The sequence below is a fragment of the Neofelis nebulosa genome, chromosome 7 (assembly GCF_028018385.1).
Source record: "Neofelis nebulosa isolate mNeoNeb1 chromosome 7, mNeoNeb1.pri, whole genome shotgun sequence".
NCBI lineage: Eukaryota > Metazoa > Chordata > Mammalia > Carnivora > Felidae > Neofelis > Neofelis nebulosa.
The window spans coordinates 74,428,626-74,454,529 of record NC_080788.1 but is presented as its reverse complement, the minus strand read 5'-3'; the positions used below and the strand labels follow the sequence as shown (position 1 = coordinate 74,454,529).

At 44.7% G+C, this 25,904-nt stretch overlaps 1 protein-coding gene across 3 annotated transcripts; it reads left to right on the top strand.

The window, feature by feature from the left end:
- The first annotated feature begins 2,142 nt into the window (after positions 1-2,142).
- On the top strand, positions 2,143-24,399 carry C7H14orf93 (chromosome 7 C14orf93 homolog). Of its 3 annotated transcripts, XM_058738515.1 has the most exons (8): positions 2,143-2,267; positions 14,481-14,628; positions 14,767-15,527; positions 17,707-18,027; positions 21,425-21,486; positions 21,712-21,815; positions 22,985-23,097; positions 23,349-24,399. In XM_058738515.1, the coding sequence occupies exons 3-8, from the start codon at positions 14,928-14,930 to the stop codon at positions 23,766-23,768; spliced, it is 1,620 nt and encodes a 539-aa protein (XP_058594498.1). In that variant the 5' UTR covers positions 2,143-2,267; positions 14,481-14,628; positions 14,767-14,927; the 3' UTR covers positions 23,769-24,399. The 3 variants fall into 3 exon arrangements, with proteins under 3 accessions (XP_058594498.1, XP_058594499.1, XP_058594497.1); XM_058738516.1 differs by lacking the exon at positions 17,707-18,027 and having other exon boundaries at positions 2,144-2,267; positions 14,481-15,527; XM_058738514.1 differs by lacking the exon at positions 2,143-2,267 and having other exon boundaries at positions 12,506-15,527.
- The last annotated feature ends 1,505 nt before the right edge of the window (positions 24,400-25,904 follow it).

Genomic DNA, 25,904 nt, shown 5'->3' with positions numbered 1-25,904 from the left:
AGACTTTGTAGTAAGCTCTGATACTTGATTTCTTGTAAAATGGGGATGCCAGTAACCTGCCAGTTTAATACTGACCCATAGTATTTAATTTCATTTATCATATTCAATTTTCCCCAGTTGTTTTCTAGTAATGTCCATTATAACTCACTTTTTTCTGATTCAGATCCAATTAAGGGTCATATTTTGCATTTAGTTGTTATGTCTCTATATTGTTTTTTAATTCAGAACAGTCCTCCTACCTTTGTGTGTGGCTTCAAGACATTGATATTTTGGAAGCTTTCAGGCCATTTATTTTGTGGAATGTTGTGTCTCTAATTTTTTCCAATTAGATAACAATGTTTTTAAAAGCTGCACTGTGGAGCTTGTGAGGCATACGGTTAGGAACTATGACTATGGAGCTAGATTTTCTGGGTTCAAATCCCAGGTCTATCTTTTATTATCTATTTAAACTTAGTCACATTATTATAGATGGTCCCTGACTTACGATTTTTTTTTTTTTTTTTTTTTTACAATGGAGTGAAAGTGATACACACTTAGTAGAAACCATACTTGGAATTTTGAATTTTGCTCTTTCCGGGGCTAGTGATATGCAGTAGGATACTTTCTCATGATGCTGGGCAGAAGCAGTGAGCCGCAACTAGCAGGCAGCCACACCATCACAAGGATAAACCAATACATTTATAACCATTTGGTTTTTCACTTATGGTACGGCTTTCAATAAATTACATGTGATAGTCAACTCCTTATTATAAAATAGGCTTGTGTTAGATGATTTTGCCCAAATGTAGGCTAATGTAAATGTTCTAAGCACTTTTAAAGTAGGCTAGACTAAGCTATGAGGTTCAGTAGGTTAGGTATATAAAATACACTTCCAACTTAACATTTTCAACTTAGGATAGGTTCATCAGGAGGTAACCCCACTATAAGTTGAGATAGATCTGTGTACCTCTGTACTCGAATCTCTAATATAAAATGGGGATAATCATGGTACCTCTTCATTACTGTAGAGATTAAATACATGTAATATTCGTGAAGTTTTCAGAACAGTCCCTGCACAGTAAGTGCTCATGAACTGTTACTATAGAAGGCACATTCTTGTGGGAGTTTCAAAATTTGTAGAAAAAAAATCCACTCACTTAATTATAAATGATGTTTTTTCCAGTGCTTACTGTTGTCTACAATTATGCCAGCTGCTGAAGTAAGAATTAAAAAAAAAAGGGGGGGGGGGGGTTCCTGAATGGAAAAATAAGTTTAAGACATGATCTGTGATCTCAAACAGCTTACTAGTGTGAAATCACTAAAATAGGTGAAACAATCAAGGTAGAGTTAAGTGCTGCTAACCTGAGAAAGCATGAAGTTCATTCTGATAGGAGAAGGAAGTGGTCTGTGTTGACTGAAATAGCTGAAGAAGAATGGATAAAAACTGACTAGTCAGAGAAAAGGAAACAGGCATTATTCCAGGCAGAGGAGAGCACTTGAGCAAAGGAATAATTCGGGTTAAAAAGGTGAGGGCAGTGGGAACTAAGAACAAACGAGCGTGGGACCGGATTATGTGTGGTCTAACCCTGAAGTACAAGCAACTAGGTCCTCATGCAGGAGGTAAAGGGGAGCCATTTTAGGTTGTTGAGAATATTATCTTAGCCGGGTAGAGAAAAACTGGAGACTCAGGCTGAGCAAAAGCATCGCCGAAAGTCCAAGACTATTTGTCTTTCACCTGAGGGATGTCACATACTTGCTTGAAATGTTCGTTCACGTAAAGGTGGGAGTGTCAAGCAACAGCCACGACCCAGAGACATTCTACCTGGAAGTCACGAGCTCAGGCCCACGCACCAAGTCCTTGATGCTTAATCCAAGTCTAGAATTTCACTGAGTAGCTAACCAAGTTTAGCAATGTCCGAAGGAGCTCGCTCACTGGACTGTTACTCATATTGATGCCGAGGGCCTCGTTTCGCTGAGAAAGGACGGTGGGAAAGGGTGAGGAGGGTGAGAAAGTGAAAGGAAAGGGACAGAGGCAGGGAAAGGGATAGATACCAGCCAACCGCTAGGGTCCAGATGGCAGGGGGTCTGGGTCAGGGGTCGGGCTGCCCTCAGGGGCCCCCTGGGGACCCGGCCTGGGGCGCGGCGCGTGTGCTCGCGGGCGGGGCGCCCCGCCGCCGGCGGCGACCAATCCGGGAGGGCGTCCGGGGAGGGGCGGAGCTTACCGGCTCGGGCGCCGCGAGTCCTCCTTTTTGCACACACACGAATACAAAGAGCCATACGACCTTCGGGTATCCTTTTTCCATTTTTTTTCCTCCTTAATCTTGTGTGTGTTTTCAAAATTTTTAAAACTAGAGATCTGTGGCAGTGCTGGGGTGAGGAAACTGTTGCTAAGGGGAATTTGCGCTTTCCCCCATTTCTTTTTCTGTCTCTCTTCCTCTTTCTTTTTCCTGGTCAAGGTTTTAAATATACCAAGAAGTTGAGAAGCAGGATGGCCGTGTACAACTGTTAACAGCCAAATGCGTAGAGATTTTTTTTCTTTTTGTTATAAAAGAAAACTGGTAAATTTTTATGGTCGAGGGATTTAAAAAAAATTAGACGCTTGGGAAGTATAGATTTCTTTCTTCTTCTTCGTCTTCTTCTTCTTCTTCTTTTTAGGCGGGCTGAAGGGATAATGTAAATTTCTGCCACGGGCAACGTCAAGGGCAACGTCGAAAGAAGCGGAGATTTGAGACTCCCTCACAAAGCTGTTTGCGTGCGTTTTACACACCCTCCCCCAGAATCAAAACCAAGTGGCTTGAATGTGGCAATTGTCCAAGGCCAATAGGTTAAAAATGTTTGGATATTATAATTGAGACACTCATTTCCCTGGGGAGGTGGGCAAAGCCCTTCTTACAAATGTGTCTTACATTTTCATGAAGACAGTGTATGTGTGTGTGTGTATGTGTGTGTGTGAGCAAATGATATCATAAAGATTTATCTTGGGGTTTTGTGCTTTGTGTATATGTACAGTATGTGTATATGTGCCATATCAGATTTTGTTTTCAAAAAAAGATTACCTTTGGTTTTATGTGTGCAAAGTAGCCCTTAGGATGTGTTTTTTTTTCTGTTGTGTTCCCAAAAGTGATTAAAACAGGATTTCGTGTGCAAATTAGAGTTTAGAAGAAATCCTGTTCTTAGCATATTTAGGCACTTTCATTTTATGTGCATTTACTGTATTTTTCTACTACTCTTCTAAAGTATCAGTGCATAATTAAATAATTGCCAGGGAGTATATAGTCCATGTGGCAAACAAGGATAGGCAATTTATTGAATCTGTGGTTCAAAGCCTTCTTTAGTGATTGTTTTGCCTAAGTGGTTTTGCTTTTTATTGTCTCACGTTCATAAATGTACAGCTGTGTATATTTTGGCCTTTATGTGTGGTTTCGTTGGTGTGTTCTGAAGGGAAGGTCTCTCTTGGCTTTTTGACAAAAATGGTCGTTTATAGGTTGGGATTTGTTTGAAAAGCTCCACAGCTGGCAAAGTGTCAGGAAAATAATCCAGTCAAGTCCAATTCTCAAAAACTGTTCATGATGGTTGTGATGGGGGAGGGGCCAGAGGAGGCAAAGGCAAATAATACAAAGGAGGGATAAGAAATGCATTTTGGTTATCATGTTGCATTTTTGGAATGGGAAGCCTTCTCCCCGTGTGGAAGAGTCACAGAGAAAAGGATAAGAATGAGGACAAAACAAGCTGAGCGGGACCTCCTGTTATATGAGCCATATTCTCCCTTCATTCTGTTACAGAACCAGTGTCTTCTATTAGGAGTCATACGGAAAATATATTAAAAACTGCATTCGCAGATTGGAGTGAAAGCATAGGAAGTATATGGGGTGATGAGGGAGAAACTGGAATGTCACCAGTGAAGTAGCAACCAGGATATAAAAGGATCTACTGTAGAGTTCAAATTTCATTACAACAGAGCCTCTGTATGGTGATGGTAACACAGTTCTATTCCTCAGCTAACGTCCTACTCAGTGTCAAGTAGCATTTGGGACGCCTCAACAACAGCTTTAAAATTATTTGTACAAGTCTTGAAATTCATAATGAAAGTCGCCCTCAGTGGGCTCTCTAGGTTACTTACCTGTACTGGGTGTATTTTTAGTAACTAACAATGCAAGTCAGATGAGTACTTAATAAATACTGCCTCAAATACGGATCATTCCACAAGTTGAGACCTGCATGCATATCTCTGAAATCTAGTCAGATTACGGTGATTTTGTGATGGCCTTTTGTGATGGCCGTGGTGCTGGGAATTTTAATGGAACTTTGCTCTAATTCTTTTTCACATCACTGCAGGGCATCACTTTTTAACTTCTCGTGAGAGAGCTCTTGTAGAGCAGTACACTTGCTAAGCCATTTGATTTTTATTAGGAACCTAGGCTCATGTCCAAGGTCCCTGCGTTGAGTCCCACGAATATATCATTGGCTTGGCCTTCCTACCAAAGCACAGCTGAACTCAGTTGCCTTTGGGGTTCGTAGAGATGAAAACTTTGAAGGGGAACTGCCCCCTTGCTAGTGGGACCTGAAAAGTCTGTAACCAAGGCCGACAGGAATTAAAAGCTTTCCACCACCAAATGTATGAGACCTTTCTGTGGCCACTGCATTTATAATCGTGTACACGCAGCCTTGTAAGCAGCAGAGGACAGAACCAAGTAAACAAAACAAAACAAACTAAAGATGGCGCCTAACGGCCCTGAAACAGCCTAGCAGTCGTGTCCCGCCCTGAAAAGGCCTCTCCCCTCCCTGGCTCGTTGAGTGATTGTGGAATGCAACCAATAACGTCCCTGGCCCTGCTCCCCTCGTCGTTCAATCGCCAATCACCGGGAGCCAGAGGACAGGCGGGGCGGTGCCTCGCCGCGTGCGCGCGCTGGCCGCGTACACAGGACGGCGCCGCGGTCTCTCTCCCGAGCCCGCGAGCTCGTGTAGTTGTAGCTGAGTCAGCTGGCCGCGTTGGCGCGCGGCACACGCGGTGGAACACCCGTGATGGAACACCTGTAGGGCTGCCAGAGCAGGACCGCCGCAGGAACTTCCGGGCTGTTCCCAAACCGAGTTCTCAGAGCTTTTGTAGCCACGTAGTGTACCCACGGTGAGGCGGAGAGATCCCAGCGCCTTGGGCCACTCGGTTATTTGCCGCTACACCCCATTCCCCGGAACCCCTTGGGCATTCTCTGAGGTTGGGCTCAGTGGCGAGTCGCCATGACCCCTGCGGTCTCGAGGGCTGTGCTGGAGCTCTGTTCCTCCTGCGTCGCTGCCGGTCGTCCTGCTTGTAGCTGAACCACGCTCCCTTCGGAAATGGTTCTTCTGTCCCTGGTGCCCACCTTGTCATCTCTGACTAATATTTAATCAACTAACATTTATCGAGGGCTCGCAGGGCACATGATATAGCTTTAGGAGCTGGTGGTTCATTTTTCACTTGATCCAGCAATGCAGGACTTGCCCTTTATGTCAGGCACATTTCTCTGAAAATCTTAAACCAGGATTTTAATCTTACCAAGTTGCATTTTAACAAATGTAAATGAAAAAGACCGATACACTAGGCTAAAAACTCTTGTACCACTATACAAGTGTACATGAAAATTTCAGGCGAATGGAATCCTTTTCTTAGGATCTCATTCTCCCTCTAGGTCTACATCTCTTGTTTTTTTAATCCCTGAAAATGAGGTTTTAGATAGTCTGCAGATCGTGAGATGGGTCAGTCTTTCAAAACATAGGAAAATAATATTTTATGGTATTTGTTTCTCTGCTCTTGTGTGATAAAAGAGCTCTTTTTTGATAGAAATAAGTTCTGAGGGACGCCTAGGTGGCTCAGTCAGTTATAAGTGTCAGACTTTGGCTCAGGTCATGACCTCATGGTTCCTGTGTTCCAGTCCCCCCCACCCCCCCTCCATCTGGCTGGCTGCTGTCAGCACAGAGCCTGCTTCAGATCCTCTCTCCCCCTCTCTCTATGCCCCTCTCCCACTCTCACTCTCTCTCAAAAATAAGTAAACATTAAAAGAAAAGAAAGAAATAGGTTCTGAGAGTACCTTCCAACAGGTGAGCCATATTGCACCTCCAAGTGGAGGAGCAGGGCTGACCAGCACAGCAGGAGCTTTAAGTGGCCGTTTTCCTTTTTTTATTTCTTAAGATGAAAATTATGGTATGCATTGCTGTGCTTTCCATAATCACATTTAAGGAGTTCCGTTGCTAGCGTGACCCTGAATGAGTCAAGGGCCCATTATAAAGACATATATCATTAGAGTGATACCATATCATAGACATCTATTAAAAGTGGGGAAACTTTTATTTTTCATAGTTTGGAGGCGAACTCAGTCATGCAGAAAATTCAAGCTCAGAATGGGTTGAAAGCAAGCAAGGGAGCTGCCAAGAGTATGATATATTTAGTTCTAACAAAAATACATGTGACTTGGGAGGAAAGGGGTAGTTAAGATTATGGACAGTCTCACCCTGAGACAGCCTCAGACAGTCTCATCTGTCTGAAGAAGATGACTTTTCTTTCTTTTTTATCTAAATATTTATGAAGAAAATATCAGAATTATTGAAAAATGCACTTTCTGGGCTCCTTTCACATGTATTAAAATTAGACAAATACGGAATGAACCTCAAACATATATTTTATGCAAACTTAATTTTGACAACTGTTGTTGCTTTGTGTTGGCAACTCATCAAAAGATTATAGATCTTTTTCTTTCTTTCTTTTTTAACTTTTATCTTTTTAAAAAAAAAATTTTTTTTTAACGTTTATTTATTTTTGAGACAGAGAGAGACACAGCATGAACGGGGGAGGGGCAGAGAGAGAGGGAGACACAGAATCGGAAGCAAGCTCCAGGCTCTGAGCCATCAGCCCAGAGCCCGACGCGGGGCTCGAACTCGCGGACCGCGAGATCGTGACCTGAGCTGAAGTCGGACGCTCAACCGACTGAGCCACCCAGGCGCCCCTAACTTTTATCTTTTTAAAGTAAGTTCTGTACCCACTGTGGGGGCCCAAACCTACAACCCCTAAATCAAGAGTTGCGTGCTCTATGGACTGAGCCAGTCAGGTTCCCTTAAAAATCTTTTTCTCAACACTCGGTTCTAAAAGTTGATAGCATTTTGTAAAAGGTCTGTATGTTTTTCTGTGGTGGTCAACCTTAGTTTATTCCTTTTTTTCCTCTCTTGAACAAAAATATGAATTCTTGGCTTTAAGATAAATTAGCAATCTGAGGTGTGCCTGGGTGGCTCAGTTGGTTAAGGGTCTGACTTTTGATTTCAGCTCAGGTCATGGTCTCATGGTTCCTGAGATCAAACCCCTAGTCCATCTCCTTGCTGACAGCGAACAGCCTCTTTGGAATTCTCTCTCTGCCCATTCCTGCCATGCACGTGTGCTCTCTTTCACTCAAAATAAATAAACATTGCAAAAATGATAAAGTAAATTAGCAATCTGAAATTGCAAAAGTTGACAGTATTAATATGTTTAATAATGATGGTACAGACACTGCCCAGATAATTTACTACAGTTAACCATTGCTTTGCCAAGCACTTCATGGATTGCTTCATGGGTTATTGAATTAAGCAGTTATACATTTTGAGAAATATAATAAAGATATCAGAATAAATTTTTTGTTCCTTAATAGTGTTGGCAGAGTTAAATGGGCTCTAGAACCATAAGCCAGTGTTGGAAAAAAGCAAGAATAATTAATTATGTTAGTCTGGGAGTGTTAGAAAAGGATTTAACAGGTTGTAACAACAGATAATATAGCACTGTTTATAATAAAGTTCTGTTATCAATTTGAATTATTCATGCCAAGAAAAATCTGCCTCTAAGTAAAAAAGAGAGTCTCAATAGTGTATCTTTGTCTTCCTCTCTCCACCTCAACGAATCTTTGCTCTGTATCTGTTTTTTCTTCTCTGCAGTCTCAGGCAACAGTTACCCTCCCTTCTTTCTTACATTGGGAAGAGCCTTCCCAAAAGAAAATTTAATTATTTTCTAATAGCTTCATCCTTTACTTTTTCATGGGCTTTTACTTTCTTTTAAGTCTTTTTTTTTTTTTTTTTTTTTTTTTTTTTTTAAGTAGGTTCCACACCCAACCTGGGACTTGAAATCACGACCCCTGAGATCAAGTCACATACTCCATTGACTGAGCCAGCCAGGAACCACAACCACCCTTTTTTAAAATTTTTCTTTCTTTTTCTTTCTTTTATTTTTTAAGTTTGTCTTTATTTTGAGAGAGAGAAAAGGAGAGAGAAAGAACAAGCTGGGGAGGGGCAGGGGGAGAGAGAGAGAGAGAGAGAGAGAGAGAGAGAGAGAGAGAGAGAGAAGGAAAGAATCCCAAGCAGGCCCCGGGCTGTCAGCACAAACCCCAATGCAGGATTCAAAGACACAAACCGTGAGATCATGACCTGAGCCAAAATCAAGAGTCTTTGTTTTGATGCAGTCCCAATGGTTTATTTTTGCTTTTGTTTCCGCTGCCTCAGGAGACATGTCTAGAAAAATGTTGCTATGGCTAATGTCAGAAAAATCACTGGCCTTTTTCTTTCTGCTTTGTAAATATACCAAAGCTCTAGGGCCCCTTCTGACTTCCTATTTCCTTCCTTCCTTTCATAACTAAATTCTAGAAGACTTGATTTCATGTCTTGCTTCCATTTTCTCTCCATCATTCCTCTTTAATCTATTGCATAGTTTTTTTTTTTGTTTTTTTTTTTGGGACAGAGAGAGACAGAGCATGAACGGGGGAGGGGCAGAGAGAGAGGGAGACACAGAATCGGAAACAGGCTCCAGGCTCGGAGCCATCAGCCCAGAGCCTGACGCGGGGCTCGAACTCACGGACCGCGAGATCGTGACCTGGCTGAAGTCGGACGCTTAACCGACTGCGCCACCCAGGCGCCCCCATCATTCCTCTTTAATCTATTGCATAGTTTTACTTTCATTACAGGATTTACCTTTCTGGTCATCACCAGTGACCATCACAGACAAATAAAATATATCTCCCTAATTTTCATCTTTTTTAGCCATTCTGCTGCACCTGTCACAGTGGATTAGATCCACTTTCTTGACATTCTTTCTACTTTGGCTTTCATAACACTCTTTTTCTCCCACCTCACTGACCATACTTCTCTTTTAATGAAGCCTCTTCCACAAATTGGCTTGAAGCGCTGTCCTTGGCCTTTGCATTTCACATTTTATCTTTACTTCTTGGAGAGTGCATTCACTTTCTCAGGTTTAGCTACTTCCCTCCTGCAAAGATTCTAAATCTGCATCCCAGCTCTGACCTTCCTCTTGTTGTTTTGTTTTGTTTTGTTTTGTTTTGTTTTGTTTTCCAGTCCTAGTCAGTTGCTATCAGGACATACATTTAAAGATGTTGCTGGGGCGCCTGGGTGGCTCAGTCGGTTGAGCGTCCAACTTCAGCTCAGGTCACGATCTCGTGGCTTGTGGGTTTGAGCCCCACCTCGGGCTCTGTGCTGGTAGCTCGGAGCCTGGAACCTGCTTCTGATTCTGTCTTCCTATCTCTGCTCCTCCCCTGTCCATGCTCTGTCTCTTCCTCTCTCTCAAAAATAAATAAATATTGGGGCGCCTGGGTGGCGCAGTCGGTTAAGCGTCCGACTTCAGCCAGGTCACGATCTCGCACTCCGTGAGTTCGAGCCCCGCGTCGGGCTCTGGGCTGATGGCTCGGAGCCTGGAGCCTGTTTCCGATTCTGTGTCTCCCTCTCTCTGCACCTCCCCCGTTCATGCTCTGTCTGTCTCTCTCTGTCCCAAAAATAAATAAAAAACGTTGGAAAAAAAAAATTAAAAAAAAAAAATAAATAAATATTAAAAAAATAAATAAAGATGTTGCTATCAGTTTGAAATTTAACTTGTTAAGTAAACACTCATCTGGGGTGCCTGGCTGGCTCAGTTGGTAGATTATGTGACTCTTGACTCATGAGTTCCAGCCCCAAGTTGGGTGTAGAGCTCCCTAAAAAACAATCAATCATTCAATCAATAAAAATACACGTCTTCTTTAACATGATGGTGCCTCCTCTCAGCGTCCTCATTTCTATCATCTGTCAATGTACCATCTTCTGACTCTCAGATTGATAATCTTGAAGTTGTCTAGTAAAGAAATATTATCAGATCTTCCTCCAGGATGTTGAACCTTCATATCCACAATCCTCATTCTCACCTCACTTCAGGATTAAACAGTCTCCTAATCTCTAACTCTTCCACTTTAGGTGTCTAAGACAGGGGTCAGCAAACTACAGCCCATACATAGGACATTTCTGGCCTACCATCTGTTTTTGTTGGCCCATGAGCTAAGAATGGCTTTTACATTTTTTAATTAAATATAATATTTTATGACATTTATTGTCCATAAATAAAGTTTTATTGGAACATAGTTGTGCTCATTGTTTATGTATTTCCTGTGGCTGCTTTGCGCTACAGTGGCAGAGTTGAGTAGTTGTGATAGCAACCACATGACTTGCAAAGCCAATATTACTTACCGTCTGGTTCTTTACAGAAAAAGTTTTGCTGACCCCTACTCTAAGAATTCCCTTAACTTGTTTTTCAAAATCCTAGATCAGTGTTCTGTACCTTTCTATATAAGCCCCTTTACTTTGACTTCACACATGTACCCTGTTAATTCCTGTAATGTTTGTTTTTTCTCTCATCTCTCATATCGTCTTACCACCCTCCCTGTTCATTCTATACATTGCCCTGTTGGAGGTTTTTCCTCTGTAAGACCCCTTCCTCATGATTTCATTCTGTTCATCTTTCCATTATTTTGAACTAACTAATTAAGAATTTTTGTCTGCACCATATTTTTAGGCACTTGTATGTATTTTGTTTTGTCCTTTGAACATTTCATTCTCACATATGCTGTAATTTCCTTGCATGTAAGGACTTTGTCTTCCCTTCATTTGAGTACTTAGAGGAGGGCAATCCATTTTGGTGACTCATCCTTCAGCATGGCCTTGCATACTGAGAGTTTTTAGAAACAACTTTTTTTTTTTTTCTAACGTGTTCTTTTTCTCTAATGGGGATATATGTAACTAACGAATTAGTGTTTGTTTTGCTTTTAATCCAACTTATCCAACATTTAAGTTGTTATCTCGTTAGTAAATATTATAATGTGAAAGATTCTTTTATTACCTGATGACCCTCATTTCTTTCCTTGTCCTTTTTTTTAAAAAGTTTTATTTATTTATTTTGAGAAAGAGAGAGAGAGAGCACAAGTAGGGGAGGGGCAGGGAGAGAAGGAGGCGCCATCAGCACAGAGCCCAACATGAGCTCGAACTCATGAACCATGAGATCATGACCTGAGCTGAAATCAAGATTTGGATGTTTAATTGACTGAGCCACCCAGATACCCCTCTTTCCTTATCCTTTTCATTTCACTGTCTTTGAGCTTAAGTGGCTAGGAGAGCCACGGAAATGAAGTCAGCAGGAATGTCCATAGAAACTAAAAAAGAGGTACAATAAAACCTTGGTTTGTGAGCATAATTCATTCTGGAAACATGCTTATAATCCAAAGCACTTCTATATCAAAGGGAATTTCAAGAACCACTGGCTCAGCTGTGATTATGTGACTTTTAGTGTCACATATTACTCGTATTGCAAGACATCGCTCCTTTATCAAGTTAAAATTTATTAGAAATGTTTGCTCATCTTGAAGAACACTCGCAGAACAAGTTACTCACAATACAAGGTTTTACTGTATTTGAATACCCATTGTGCTGCACTGCACTGTACCAGGTTTATATAGACAGGCTAATTTAAAAAAATACCTATTTGTTGCTCTGAATGTGACATTCTAAAGCGGACATAGTTAGGTAATACACAAAGTAGAAAAGCAGAAATAAATTGAGGAACAAAATTATAGAGAGGGTAGAATCATGATTTTTTTATGTCAACACAAATATGAAAATAATATTTATCATTCAAAGCTGGCAGAATTGAATATTACCCTTAGTCTAAAGCCAGCTCATGAGAGTAAGTAAATTGCAAATACTCTGTTTCCTTAATTACCTTTCTAATGTACATCATAGAAGGTTTAGTATGTTTACATGCATCTTTGTAGACTTGAATTTATTGTTTCTTAGAAATTTGTTATTAAATTTAGGGGGGGAAATGTAGGGGAAAAATCATCCAAGTTCCATTCCAAGCCACAGCATTTTTTATTATTATTATTATTATTATTATTATTATTATTATTTTTTGAGATTGGAAAATCAGGATGGGGGTCCAGGATGGGAACACAAAATATTTCAGGAACAATCATAATATCATTCAGCTGCTATTTCTGGAGCACTGACCACATGCCAGCACGCTGTAGGTGCCTTACATACATTATGTATAGTCATCACAAAAACTCTCAAAGTAGGCAGAGATGAGAACACTGGGGCTCAAAAAAGGGAATAATTTGCCCAATTTCACACAGCTGCTAAGTAGTGCAGCAGGATGAGAACCCCATATATATATATATATATATATATATATATATATATATATATATATTTTTTTTTTTACTTCCAGTTCTGTGCTGTTTGGGGAAGAAGACCAGTCGAGGTGGAGGGAAGGGCTCAAGGCAGGCACAACAGTGTCAGGGGTAAAGGCCTCTTGCAAGAAAGAGTAAGTGTTCTGGGTAAGAATGTGGTTGTTGTCAATTTGGTACCAGAAGGGGTACCTACCCAGTATCCCAACCTGATGCATCTTAGTTTCTGGTTTCACAAATGCTGAACCCAACTGGCCACTATCTGTATGTTATCCTCTACTTAACTGTCTTTTTCTCACAACAGCCACGTTTCACATTAAACTCCTTGCATAATGTTGGTTAAAGGCCCTGCGAGAACAGTGAAGTCCCTTATTTAAGAAGAGAAAGAATACATAAATGACACATCCATAAGTTGACATAAGAATTGCTTAGTGCTTTCCTCTAACCTTTAGTTTTAGATTTAGCTGTGCCTTCCAGTGACTCTAATGACAGAGAAGCTGCAAATGGATTTGAGTTCAGTTCTTAGAAAAAGTGAATACCTGGCACGGAAACCGTTTTTTCGATATATAAGGTGGAAAGAGCAAATTAAAGACTATTCTTTAATAACAAAATGTAATTAAAATGCATTGTGAGATTTACGTTTTAGTACCTCAGAGGCACTGATATTACCTGTTTCTGAAATGAGATTGCTGATGCAGAAAAAAGCCCCCAAATCTCAATATATAGAAAATTTTCTTAACCACCTCTTTTTTTAATTGTGATGTTATGATATAATTTAAAGGGTAAGATGGAAATGTATCTCTTGTGCAAATTATAAACATACTCAAGACTTTGTCACTTAGGGAGCTTCAGGAAGAAGGATTCTTTTTTCTATAATCAAGTATTTAGAAAAGACAATTTGAAGTTCCTTGGAGTGTTCTCGGTGGTACAATCCAACCCTCCCACACTTTTTCTTCTTTTTCTTCTCGAATGGTTTAGTTGCTTAACTAGGGTGATTCAAAAGTAAGGCAGTTTGGTTTATCATTGGTTTTCTGGTTTCTTCTTTTTTTAATTTTTTTTTAATTTTTAACGTTTTATTTATTTTTGAGACAGAGAGAGACAGAGCATGAACAGGGGAGGGGCAGAGAGAGAGGGAGACACAGAATCGGAAGCAGGCTCCAGGCTGTGAGCCGTCAGCCCAGAGCCTGACGCTGGGCTCGAACTCGTGGACCGCGAGATCATGACCTGAGCTGAAGTCGGACGCCTAACCGACTGAGCCACCCAGGCGCCCCTCTGGTTTCTTCTTTAATGGGGCTGGTCATGTGGGCAAAGTGGCTTAGCTATGTAGACGTGCCTATTGAGCTTTGTGCCTGTTGAGCTTTGCCGCTCCCTCAAGGAGCTTGAGAAGTGGAGGTGAGGGGCCCAGGAGGTGATTTCTCTGGGCTACCAGCTGTAGGATTCAGAACAGCTGGACTTCTTTTCAGGGGCTGGAGACCCAGATGCACAAGCGTGAGAGCAAGGGGGCTGTGCAGCCCCAGGTCACCACAGCTTGATTCTCTGATCCAGCTTTTCCCTTCCTTTCCCTGCCCCATCCCCAAAGCATCAGGGATATAATAGTGTGGGTTTGGTGACATGTTGAGGGCTGCAGTGATCGGCATATTCCTTATTTAGGAGTCTTACTCTGAATGCATCTGTAAGAAAATTATAGAGAGGGTAGAATCATGATTCTTTATGTCAACAAAAAGTGGTCTCAGTTAAAAAAAAAAATAAATGCTAGATTGAAAGTAGCAATAACTGGATTCTGCTGTCTCCCTATGACCTTGAAAAGATATATCACTTCTCTACATGTCTCTTCTGTGGACCTGGGGTAATATGTGTTTCCTAGAGCTGCTGTGTGAATGAGATAACCTGCAAGGAGTGTTCTGAACTCCTCAGGAATGATGTCAAGGAGACAAAATGCAATGACTGTTATTAGGGCAAAGATAGTGAGGAGAAGACAGATCTGCATTTTCTTCCTTAATCTTCTAATCTTTCCAGAATCTTGTGGGTCCTTTTGAGTCCCTGCTCTGTTCCTTAGGTCGGAGTGGTGGCGGGTTCCATGCTTGGGTGCAGGAAGAATGCCTTCTACGCCGTGAAACTCTGTTCATCAGGAAGGCCTGTGTAGGCACCACGCTTTTGGCCACGGGTGAGTGGGACACCCAGCGAGTTGTGCTAGGAGAGCACAGGATCTGCAGGTAGAAGAAGGCATCTCTCCTCCCCAGGCCGAGGACAGGTAGCCATGGACTGTGTGCTCCCTCACGGCTTGCCTGCTCCTCCTTCACAGAATCCACCGCCTGGTGCCCAGGCTCCTCTGGTCACCCTCCATGACAAAGGAAAGTGAATGCAAAGAGGCCAGAGCTTCCTACCGACTGGAGTCCAGTGACTGGGGACGCCTTTTGGAGCAGTCCAGCAGTGTGACCGAAGTTGTTCCCGCTGCGGTCAACCATGTCCTTCAGTGCCACCATTCTCTTCTCCCCTCCTGGTGGCAGTGAGGCCAGATGTTGCTGCTGCGCCTGTAAGAGCGAGACAAGTGGAGGCAGCACAAGCTCTCAGGGCGGGAACCCTCCTCCCAGCACCCCTATCACAGTGACCGGACATGGCCTGGCGGTTCAGAGTTCAGAGCAGCTCCTTCATATTATCTACCAGCGCGTGGAGAAGGCAGTGGGCCTGGCTGAGGCTGCTCTGGGGCTCGCCAGGGCCAACAACGAATTACTAAAATGTCTCCAGGAGGAGGTGGGTGAGCTGAGGCAGGGGAAAGCCTCCGCCCCTGAGGAAGATGGGGACGGCAGGGCCCAGGGCTCCCCATCCGAGGAGGCTGGGCCTCTCAAAGAGAGCCCCGGGGAAGCCTGCAAGGCCGCATCTGCCGCAGAGGAGGAGTGTGACAGCGTGGGCAGCGGCATGCAGGTGGTGATTGAGGAGCTGTGGCAGGTGGGAGCCGCGTCGGCTGTGGGTCCCGGGCCTTTGGGCTTCCCTGCAGGCCAGAGAGACACGCGGCTCCCCGGATGCACCCTGGCTGCCAGTGAGGCGGCCTCGATGCTCAATCCTGTGAGTATGGCCTCAGAGCAGGACGCCAGTGTCGTGTGGTAGCTCCTGACTGCTTCTCCTGGCCTTTCTCTCCTCCTTCCCCCTCCCTCTAGTTTCTTTCCAGCCGTAAGCCTTTCTTTTGGTTTTACTTGTGCTAAAACAGGACAGCACCAAGTCTCCTTAGCCGGCAGGGATAGTCGGCACTCATCTGTGTTCTTCTGAACCTCATCCTCTTCAGCAGGTCATTGCTGGTGTGCGTGGTGATGGCCATGCCCTTCCCTTCCTCTCAGGAGCTCTGTGTGCCACCTTCTCCTCCACAGCTGGCTCAGCTGCTCCAGGGGCTCTGCCTCTCCTGGCGAGAAGGCCTGCTGTGCACAGACGGCTCATTCATATTTTATCATGGGCCCTCTGCTTGCCAAGAGGAATTCAGTACAGAGAGAGATGGGAATGTGGAGGGGAGAGATGCAGAGGTGGAGAGGAAGGGAGAGCTGGAGAGGAGAGGGACAGAGAGGGAGGAGAGGGAAGGAAGGAGAGATGGAGAGGACAAAGGACACAAGACAGGTGTAGGGAGGGAAGGAGGCAGGTGGAAATGAAGGGTTGAGGAAGGAGAAAAAGTGAACCGAGTGGAGAGGAAAGGTGTATCTAAATGGAAAGAGAATATATGCGTGCCACAGAATGTGAGGAAAGGTGGGAGGGAGGCAGAGGGGAGGGAGTAACAGGAGGACAAAAAGCGGACAGACAGTCGTCGAGAGCTCCTCGGAAGAGAATGGCATGTAGGGAGAACGAGGGGAGCAAGCGCACCTATTTCGTGCGCAGGAAAAGACACAGAAGCACCTTGTGCTATTTCAGTTTCTTTACTGCTCAGGGCCATCTGAGCAGGCAAACCCTGGCTGAGTAGAGTAAAAACTGCGGAGCGTGGCACACGGAAGTATGAAAAGGAGATGGAGCAACTACAGAGATCATAGAGATGGGAAAGTAACAGATGTGTCACCACTTGAGAGACAGTGGGAGGTCTGGCAACCCTCCTCCCCCATGCTCCCGCCCTGCCCTCTCTTTCCTCCTCCAGCACGTGACAAGGCCCTGACACCCAGGAAAGAGAAAAGGATCAGAGCACACAGGGGAGATGGGAGGGAGGAAACTCCCAGCCCATCTGCTGGATCTGAGAAATGAATGTAGAAGCCCTATGTCCCCCTCCAGTGTCACGCTACAGCTGGTCACTGCTCCCTGAAGGCTTAGCCATGCGGGCAGGTGGTGGTCACTGCCTCATGCCTCCCTCTGCCCAGCCAGAACTCAAGGGGGGTGTGGGGCTGCAGGGAGGTGGGAGGAGGCAGGAGGCACCAGGTACCAGGCCAGGCGATGCCCTGAGCTGTGGTTCTGTCAGGCAGGGAAGGCTTCCAAGCCGACAGGACGGAATTAGATTTCACAGCGCAGAAAGCAGCTCACAGGTCTATAAATCTCAGCCTCCTCCCCCGCTTCTTTCTGTGTTTCCCCCCCCCCCCCCACTTTCACTGTTTTGTTTTCTTGGCTGCAGAAATCCCCCCTCCTTTCTTCCCTCAGTCTCCTTCCTCCCTCCTTCCTTTCCCTGCCCTGTGTGTCCTTGAGTGAGGGCACAGGCAGCAAGTAGATGTCAGGACAGCGACGGTTGGATGCGGCCAGGGCAGGATCAAGTGAGGGCACAGACAGGTGGTGCAAAGGGAATGGGGTGGGAGGTGGGGGACAGTTGGTGCCAGCCTCTCTAGAAATTTCTGACTTTATAGCTCCCGTCTTTGCTCCCATTTTCTCCTATTTCTCCCTTTTGTTGTTATCATTTTATTTTCTTGTTTCTTTTCTTGCTCCGTGTTCCTTTCTTGTCATCACTTCCTCCCCCAGTGCCTTTTAGACAAAATACTTGCCTGGCTACGGTTCTTATACCCAAGAGCAAATCATAGAGGATTCCTCACAAATAGAGTGTCAGAAACAAGCCTTGTCCTTGTAATCAGTCCTATGGTAACGATTCAACATGAGAGGCCCTGGGTACCCCAGAAATATTTGCCAACACTCCCATAGGAGTACCAGAGAAACAAGCTATTGGCCATTAAAGACTGTCCTGAATTCCCCCTGCTTTCCACTCTCTGTTCATTATCCTTGGCCAAAGAATGATGGGTGACCGGGTTCCCCTAAGCCTGGATGGCTAATAGGCTATTCTTTTTTATGTTCTTAGCTGGTGGATGATTATGTGGCCTCTGAGGGTGCAGTACAGCGGGTGCTGGTCCCTGCTTATGCCAAGCAACTCTCACCAGCCACACAACTGGCTATCCAGCGGGCAACCTCAGAGACAGGGCCAGAAAATGGAACCAAGCTGCCACCGCCCCGCCCTGAGGACATGCTCAGTGCTGCAGCTGCGCTGGACGGTGCCTTGGAAGAGTCAGGCCCTGGGGGAACAGGGGAGCTGAGACACTCTCTAGGGTTTACTGCTTCCCCATGCAGGACCAGAGGGAGTGGGCAGAAGAACTCCAGGCGCAAGCGGGATCTGGTACTCTCCGTGAGTGAGCTCAATTCTATAAATTTTTCTTCAGTCTGGAGAGATAAGAATGAAGTGTGGGTTGATTTTAAACTTCCCATATTGAGTGGTGTCCTGTATCATACTGGAGAGGGAGGGGCAAGAAGGAGACAGACTGGTCCATAGCCCTAGGGACAGGCAGTCCCCCTGCTAATCATGGAATTTTTTTAAGGCTTTGCCAAATAGATTGAAATCTTCTGTTTAAAGAGAAGGGAATTATATCACACCTCCTCCCAATGATCTAATAATCCTGGTGGGAAGATCTTTACGGGATTGAGCAGACCAACCACTGAATGGTAGCACTGGAAACAGCCTGCCATTTACCAGTGTTCAGGGTAAGCAGCAAGGGACCCATTGGCAGAAAGGCCAAGGTATCCTGAGGTGGTCCCAAACCCCAAGGATGCAGAAGACCACTAGACACTCAGCTCAGTTATGAAGGTTTGGACAGTCTAGTGATCCAAGGGGATCTTGGCAGGGAAGGTACCGGGTTGAACCAGTTTTGCCTGAAACTTGGAGTGGCTTGGAGCCTTAGGAACATCACTAAGCATCCTACAGTGCACAGGGCAGTCCCCGAAAATTATTCGACCTAAAATGTCCATAGTGCCAAGGTTGAGAAACCCTGTTCTAAGGTAACCATTGTCCTGTGGATCAACTCTGTGCCCCAGAACATCTTTCTGATAACCACGGGGGTGTTCCTTAGCTAGATCGTGTTCATATGGACTATAAGCCATTTCCTTTCTCTGGCTTATGGCTGATAGAGTAACTGGAGAGTTCTGATTAGGAGGGGAGCTCATCATTCACACCCATCTGAAGAAATCTCACAGCATAGCCCCTTTCCTCCTGTCATAGTCTTAGTAAAGGTTGAAGACAGCCGGTTACGCGCACACCTTCTTCATCTGCATTACTTCTTTCTTCTTTTTCCCTTTCCTAAGGGCTCCTGACTCTTACTCTCCCTTTCACTTGATTTGTTTTTACACCGAGGGATTCTTTTCATCCCTGGGAAGGAAGACACCATTCATAATCCGAATCAACTGGTTTCTAACCTTTGTTTTATTTTATTTTATTATCTTTTTTTCCAGACTTCATTTAAAATTTTGGTTATGTTCAGGGATATCTCACTTATCACGAATAGGGTTTAGTTTTTCTGTCATGAATCTCTTGCTTCCAGTGATAGAAATGGAGGCATATATACCTAGAAATGCATTTCAAGCATAGTGTTTAAATCATGAATAAATGTATGATAATTACAATTTGCATAAAATTAGGGTTTCTGACCACTTCCATTCCTCTCCAGCCTACTGCCTCCAGCGAGAGGTCGGTGTGGAGGGCTGGCTCCCACCTGCCCTTTGGAGAGCCTGGTGAAACTGAGGACCTTGGAGGAGGAGAGTACGCTCACTCCCCATGCTCTCTGTTACAGTACTTGAAAAGGCCCTGGAGGACCGGTCAGGGAATTTTGCTGCCCATCACAGAGGAAGGTTTAAAATGTGGTTTAGAGGGAGAGGGCTAGCCGCAGGCCTTCAGTCTTCCAGCCTTTGGCTCTGGGAAGAAATCAAGGAGGCATCTCTCCAATCCACTCAGGCTGCTGTGGGTCACTGCTAGGGATCCAAAAGGACCAAACCGGAACCACTGACTTCTTGGAATGCTGTAAATCCCAGCTACCCATTGGGGAATATATTTATTTTTAGCTCACTCAGGAGGTAGGTGAGCCAGCTGCCTTTACAGTCTTAACACTTATTATTGTCTCAGAGTATTTTCCCTTTCCACTTCAAGCCTGGTTTGATTTTTATCAGCTGATCTCTTCCAAGCCACTTGAATTGGAAGCTGTGCAACTCCCCTTTTTTCCTTTTTTTGCAACACTTTCAAATTTTTTTGAAGCATTTGCCCACCTCTTGTGATTCCTTAAGTTGGGACTTCTAAGAGGTAAAATATGTAAAATATGAGAAGCTAGTTTAATTACAGGCCTTTTTTATAGAGTAGAGACCCTAACCATAAAAAGTTGCCTGCACTTTCCTAAATTGATATGGTCAGTCAGTCATAGAAGCAGAAGGGTAAATGGGGATTTCTTAATTGAAACTGAAGTCTTGAGATCAGTATATGGGTCCATCGGTTTGGGACTGGGAATTTCCACTGACTGAGGGAGCTTGATATAAAAAATATAATCAGAAACAGCAAAACTAAATTTAATAGGAAGAAATGTAAAATTCTGCATCAAAGTTAAAAAAGCAAAGCAGTTGTAGAATGGCAGAGATAGGAATCCATGTGAAAAGTAGACTTGAGTTGACAGCTCACAGGGAATGAACCCTGTGACATTGGGAATAGGGGTGGGGTTGCTAATAAAGGTAACACCATCTTGGGTTTCATTCCTAGAAATGTAGAGTTCCATTCAGGGAAGTAATGCTCCCTTTGGCCAGGTCCCAGCTGATGGATTAGATTCAGTTCCCAGTGTCATGTTGTCCAAGGGACACTGGCAAGCCAGAGAGCCTGATGGTTTCATGAAGAGTCTGTTTGGAAACTGTCATGAGGAATGGCTGAATGACTTGGGGATATTTAGACTGAATAGGAGAAGATTTGGGGAGTACATGAGACCTGTCTTCAAAGATGTTAGGTGCCATTATAGGCAAAACTGGTCAGATTTTGGAGTCTAAGGCAAAACTTTTTAACAATTAGAGATGTTCAACAGTAAAATAAGCTGGCCCAAAAAACTAGTGAGAACCCATTATTAAAGGTGTGTAAGCAAAGCTGAAAGCCTGTTCGATGATGTGAAAGGGAGGTTGGGTGATAGAGTCTCCAAGGTCCTTTGCATTTCACATTTCTGTTATTTTAGGTTTGTGTTTTTCAGACCATGGTGTGTATACCCCTGGGACTTGTGGTAATGTGCAAAAGGATATATACACCTAGGGCATTTTCCTGGGTCATCAATTGTACTAAAAGATTGGAAGACATTTTTAGATTAAAAAAAAATACAGATATATTGTAAAGAAAACTTTAAAATTTGCAAGAATAGGGGGCCTCAAGAAATGTCCACTTGCAGTAGTCTTGGTGTATATTTGCTCTCTCCTGGCTATTTGTAAGGAGTATGTTTGTGAAAATGTCTGAGACCTTTTGCTCTACTGATCATGTTCCCCAGGAACAGAAAAGTAAGACCAGGGATGATCCTAGAGCCTCCATACAAATTAAATGAAAAGGACCAAAAAAGGGGGGACATTAGAAGTACTGACTTGGATAGGCTCTCTGGCTAAGAAAGAGTATCATCAGAAATGGTGCCCAGACTATGGGAAGGATTTGGGCAGAGAACCCCATAGAGACAATGCCTAGGGAACAGAGGAGGGTTCCATCATATACACTCTCAGCTTGAATCTGTGTTTGTTTTTTCGCCTAGAAATTGGTCCACAATGTGCATAACCACATCACCAACGACAAGAGATTCAATGGGTCTGAAAGGTACGATCCCCTTGAGGGAAAACAATCATAAGGTACTCTGCCAAGGAGAGGGAACTAGAGGGCTGTTCCAGTATAACAATGAGGCTAAGGCTTTGCTCTCACCATTGCCCCTTACATCCTGCCCTTGGCCGTGAGGGCATTTACCACACAGTTGATTCATACCAGGAATCTCTGTTTTTCTGGCTTTCAAAATGCTGACTGCCTTGTTCATGATCTTTGTGGCAGCATCAAGTCCTCTTGGAATATTTCAGTAGTGAAGTTCCTTCTGGAAAAGCTCAAGCAGGAGCTGGTGACCAGTCCCCACAATTACACTGATAAGGAGCTGAAAGGTGAGAAAAAAACTGAATTAACTCCCATCTCATCCTTTTTCTACTCACTGTTCTCGTTCAGAGTAGAGGCATAATGGAGATGATTTAGGTGGTTTTCAGAAGAGTGGACTTAAAATAAAATTTTTGGGCTATTCTCACATCTTCTTCACAGAATTGTTTCTAATTGCTTTTTTATTCCCCTGCCCCGCTTGAACTGAAAATGGGAAAAGGAAAGGGCTGACACCAGCGTGCATGATGTTTCTGCAGGGCCTGAATCTAGGGTGTTATGAAAAGGAAGTCAGGGGGCGCCTGGGTGGCTCAGTCGGTTAGGCAGCCGACTTTGGCTCAGGTCATGATCTCGCGGTCCGTGAGTTCGAGCCCCGCGTCGGGCTCTGTGCTGACAGCTCAGAGTCTGGAGCCTGTTTCAGATTCTGTGTCTCCCTCTCTTTGACCCTCCCCCATTCATGCTCTGTCTCTCTCTGTCTCAAAAATAAATAAACGTTAAAAAAAAAAAATTAAAAAAAAAAAAGGAAGTCAGAATCCAGGCCTGCCCTGTTTTTTTAAGTTTATTTATTTAGTTTAAGATGTGCGCGTTCACTCAAGTGAGGGAGGGGCAGAGAGAGAGGGAGAGAGAGAATCCCAAGCAGGCTCCACGCGTCAGTGCAGAGCCCAACAAAGGACTTGAACTCACCGACAGAACCTTGAGATCATGACCTGAGCTGAGATCAAGAGTCTGACGCTCAACCGACTAAGCCACCCAGGCGCCCCAGGCCTGCCCTTTTGTCCCTAAATATTATGTCCTGGGTTTTCTACTTTCCTTACTCTTCTGTTATTTGCTTGTAGCTAACCCTGAAGCATTTAGAAAGCTGCTGTTGAAAAAGCACTTGAATCTACTACCAGCAGAGTAGAATGGGAGTGGGTTTAATTGAGCCAAGGGCCAGGGAGGGAGTTACAGAAGCTTGGACTTGTGTTCCCAGGGGGAGATATGGGTGGAGTCAGTGCTGGACATGGAGGTGAGCAGAGAGAGCTAAACCAAAGAGGAGTAAATAGCTGCTGATGGGTCTGTGAGAAAGCCCACCATCTAGAGGGACCCTCACCTTCCCAGCCAACAGTGTTAGGGCAGAAAAAAGGGCTGAGGACCTGGTCCAGAGGACCTTGCTCTCTGCCCCCTCCCTTCTCCCTCCTCCCAGGAGCCTGTGTAGCCTACTTCCTTACTAAGAGGCGTGAGTACCGCAATTCCCTGAACCCCTTTAAAGGCCTGAAGGAAAAAGAGGAGAAGAAGCTTCGAAGTCGCAGATACCGGGTAGGTTTCTAGGCCTTCCTTTCAAGATGCTAAATGCTAAACCCTACTAAGCTGCAGTGGGAAGGGCCAGAGGACCTGGCATCTGAGAATAGGGTTGAGAGCCAGGAATGTTAGCAGGTAGAGGAGGAGGGAGGGGGGCTAGGTTCTCTCAGGCACAGATTTTACACAGCTTTCCTACCCGAACCCCTCTCCCCAAATCTAATCCTTAGTCTGTCTCTCTTCCTAATCTCTATCCTGGGCTCCTACTTTAGCTTTTTGCCAACCGATCCAGCATCATGAGGCATTTTGGACCTGAGGACCAACGCCTATGGAAGGATGTGACAGAAGAGCTGATGTCAGACGAAGAGGACAGTCTTAATGAGCCAGGTGTCTGGGTGGCCCGGCCTCCCCGTTTCCGGGCCCAGCGCCTCACGGAACTCTGCTACCACCTGGATGCCAACTCTAAGCATGGCACGAAGGCCAACCGTGTGTATGGACCTCCCTCAGACCGATTACCTTCTGCTGAGGCCCAGCTCCTTCCACCAGAACTTTATAATCCTAATTTCCAAGAAGAAGAAGATGAGGGAGGTGATGAGAATGGACCTGTCTCCCCATCTTTTGACCAACCCCACAAAACCTGTTGTCCTGACTTGAACTCCTTCATTGAAATCAAAGTGGAAAAGGATGAATGAAATCTATAACCAAGAATAACTCTGGCTTCTGCCACTCTCCATGTCCCAGAAATGGATGGCCACGGGGCTTCCCAGAATAACAAGATGTCCTCTGCAGCCTGAGAAAGCAAATCTGTCTCTCTTCTTAACACAGTCCCCAATGGAAGTGGAAGCCAGCAGCTGTGCTGGGATAAAGACTTATCTAGAAGGGGAAAACTGCCCCCCACTGTGAATGGCAAGCCAGAAAATGCTTATTTCTAAGCATAAATAGTGCCTCGGGGAGCCTGAGCTGAAAAAAAGGAGAAGGATGGGTCTAAGAAACATGAGGCCTTCTTGACATCTGCCCCAGTCTCTGAGTTGGTTTTTTTTCTGGTTTCACTCAAAGCTCTGGGGAAGCAGCCCTGGTTGTACCTTCTGCTTCCCCATGACTGCTGGTCTGGCTCTGCAGTGGAAGCCGCACAGAACCAGTCCAGGATAATACTGCCACCTGGTGGGCAGTCTCAGCCATGGGCTTGATGCTTCTGAGCAGAACACGGCTGTGTCTCTATTTGGGAATTGGGATACAGATATAATAGCTATTGTTTATTGAATTATGTAAGGCAGATTTTATTATTCCCATCTTACACATGAAGAAATTAAAGCTTAAAGAGTTCCCATGTGTCACTAGCAGCTGCTCTCCCACTGTGTGACCAAGCAGTATATGAGGCTTTGTAGCTATTAGTCCTGTCAACCAAACTGTATTTTGAGGAAGGGGTGTGTGTGTGTGTGGGGGGGGGGGGGGGTGCATGTGTGCGTGTGTGCGCGCACACGCGCACACCCACACACACCCACACCCAAACTTTGTGCATTACGAATGGATTGTGAAGTAAAAATGGCTTTCTGTTCAGTCAGTATGTAACAAATACTGATTGCTTACTAGGTGTCAGGTACTGTGTTGGGTGCTGTGGTTACACTGTGGATCAGGTTAGATGCCGATTAGGTTTTATTATCTAATCAGGAAGCCAGGTAGTTAAGTAGACAGTGAAATGAACTGTGATAAGGGTGGTGATGGGGGAGCAGAAGGTGTAGCGGCAGCAGACAGCAGGGTTGGCTCACCTACTCTGGTGGTGGGGAAACGCTTCTCAGAGAGTGGTGTTTAAAGTAATACCTGAAAGATGGGGAGGAGTTGGTGCAGAGGAAAGCTGGAGAGACCCAGAGACCTTGTCAAGTATCTTGAAGAGTATAGACTTTAGTTCAAAGGCCATGAGAAATCCTTCAAAGGTGGTAAGCAGGGAAATGAGATGGTCAGTTCTGTGTTTGATAAGAATCACTTGCCCTGGGGATAAGATGGATTGCAGGGAGAAAGCCTTGTGGGGTGGGGGCAGGGGGGGATGTCCTGCAGTGGTTCAAGAGAGAAGAGATGGTGGCTAGACAGAAAGTGATGGTGAGGGATTTGAAAGAGATTTAGGAAGCCGAACTGAAAGGACTTGGTGATTGACAGGGCTTGGACTTAAGGCTGAGGGAGGAGGACATAAGGTTGACGTTCAGGTTTCTGGCGTAAGCATCTAAGTGGTTAATGGCGCCGTTTACTTGGGATGCTGGAGGGGCCAATTTCAGGAGGCAGAGAAGGTGAAGTCAGTTGCGGGTGTTGTCTACCTTTGAGACAACCACGTGGAGATGATAGTAGTCAGCTGAGTTTTTAAGTCTGAGATAGTCTGGGCTAAGGGGCACCTGGCTGACTTAATCAGTGGAGCATGGGATTCTTGATCTCAGAGTCATGAGTTCAAGCACCATGTTGGGCGTAGAGCTTACCTTAAAAAAAAAAAATGTCTGGGCTACAGATATGGATTTAGGAGCCATCTGTGTACATAGTTCATAATTAAAGTCTTGAGAAGGGAGAACAGGGCTGGTGGAGCTCCTGGCTCCAAAAGAGTGATTACCCTGAGGTCATGAGCACTACCAGAGTATGCCCTCAGTGCATCCCTCTCCCCCTTCACTTGTCTCTGTTTCCTGTTATCCCCTGAAAATACAGGTGCTTGATCCCAACTGTGCCCACTGCTGCCACCACAAAAGGCTCCTCAACCTTTCATAAGAGATTCAGTCTCCCATCCTCACTATAAACGGGGAAAGCTTCCAAATATGAGAGGCTCTGTGGATATTCTGGTTGTAAGTAATAGG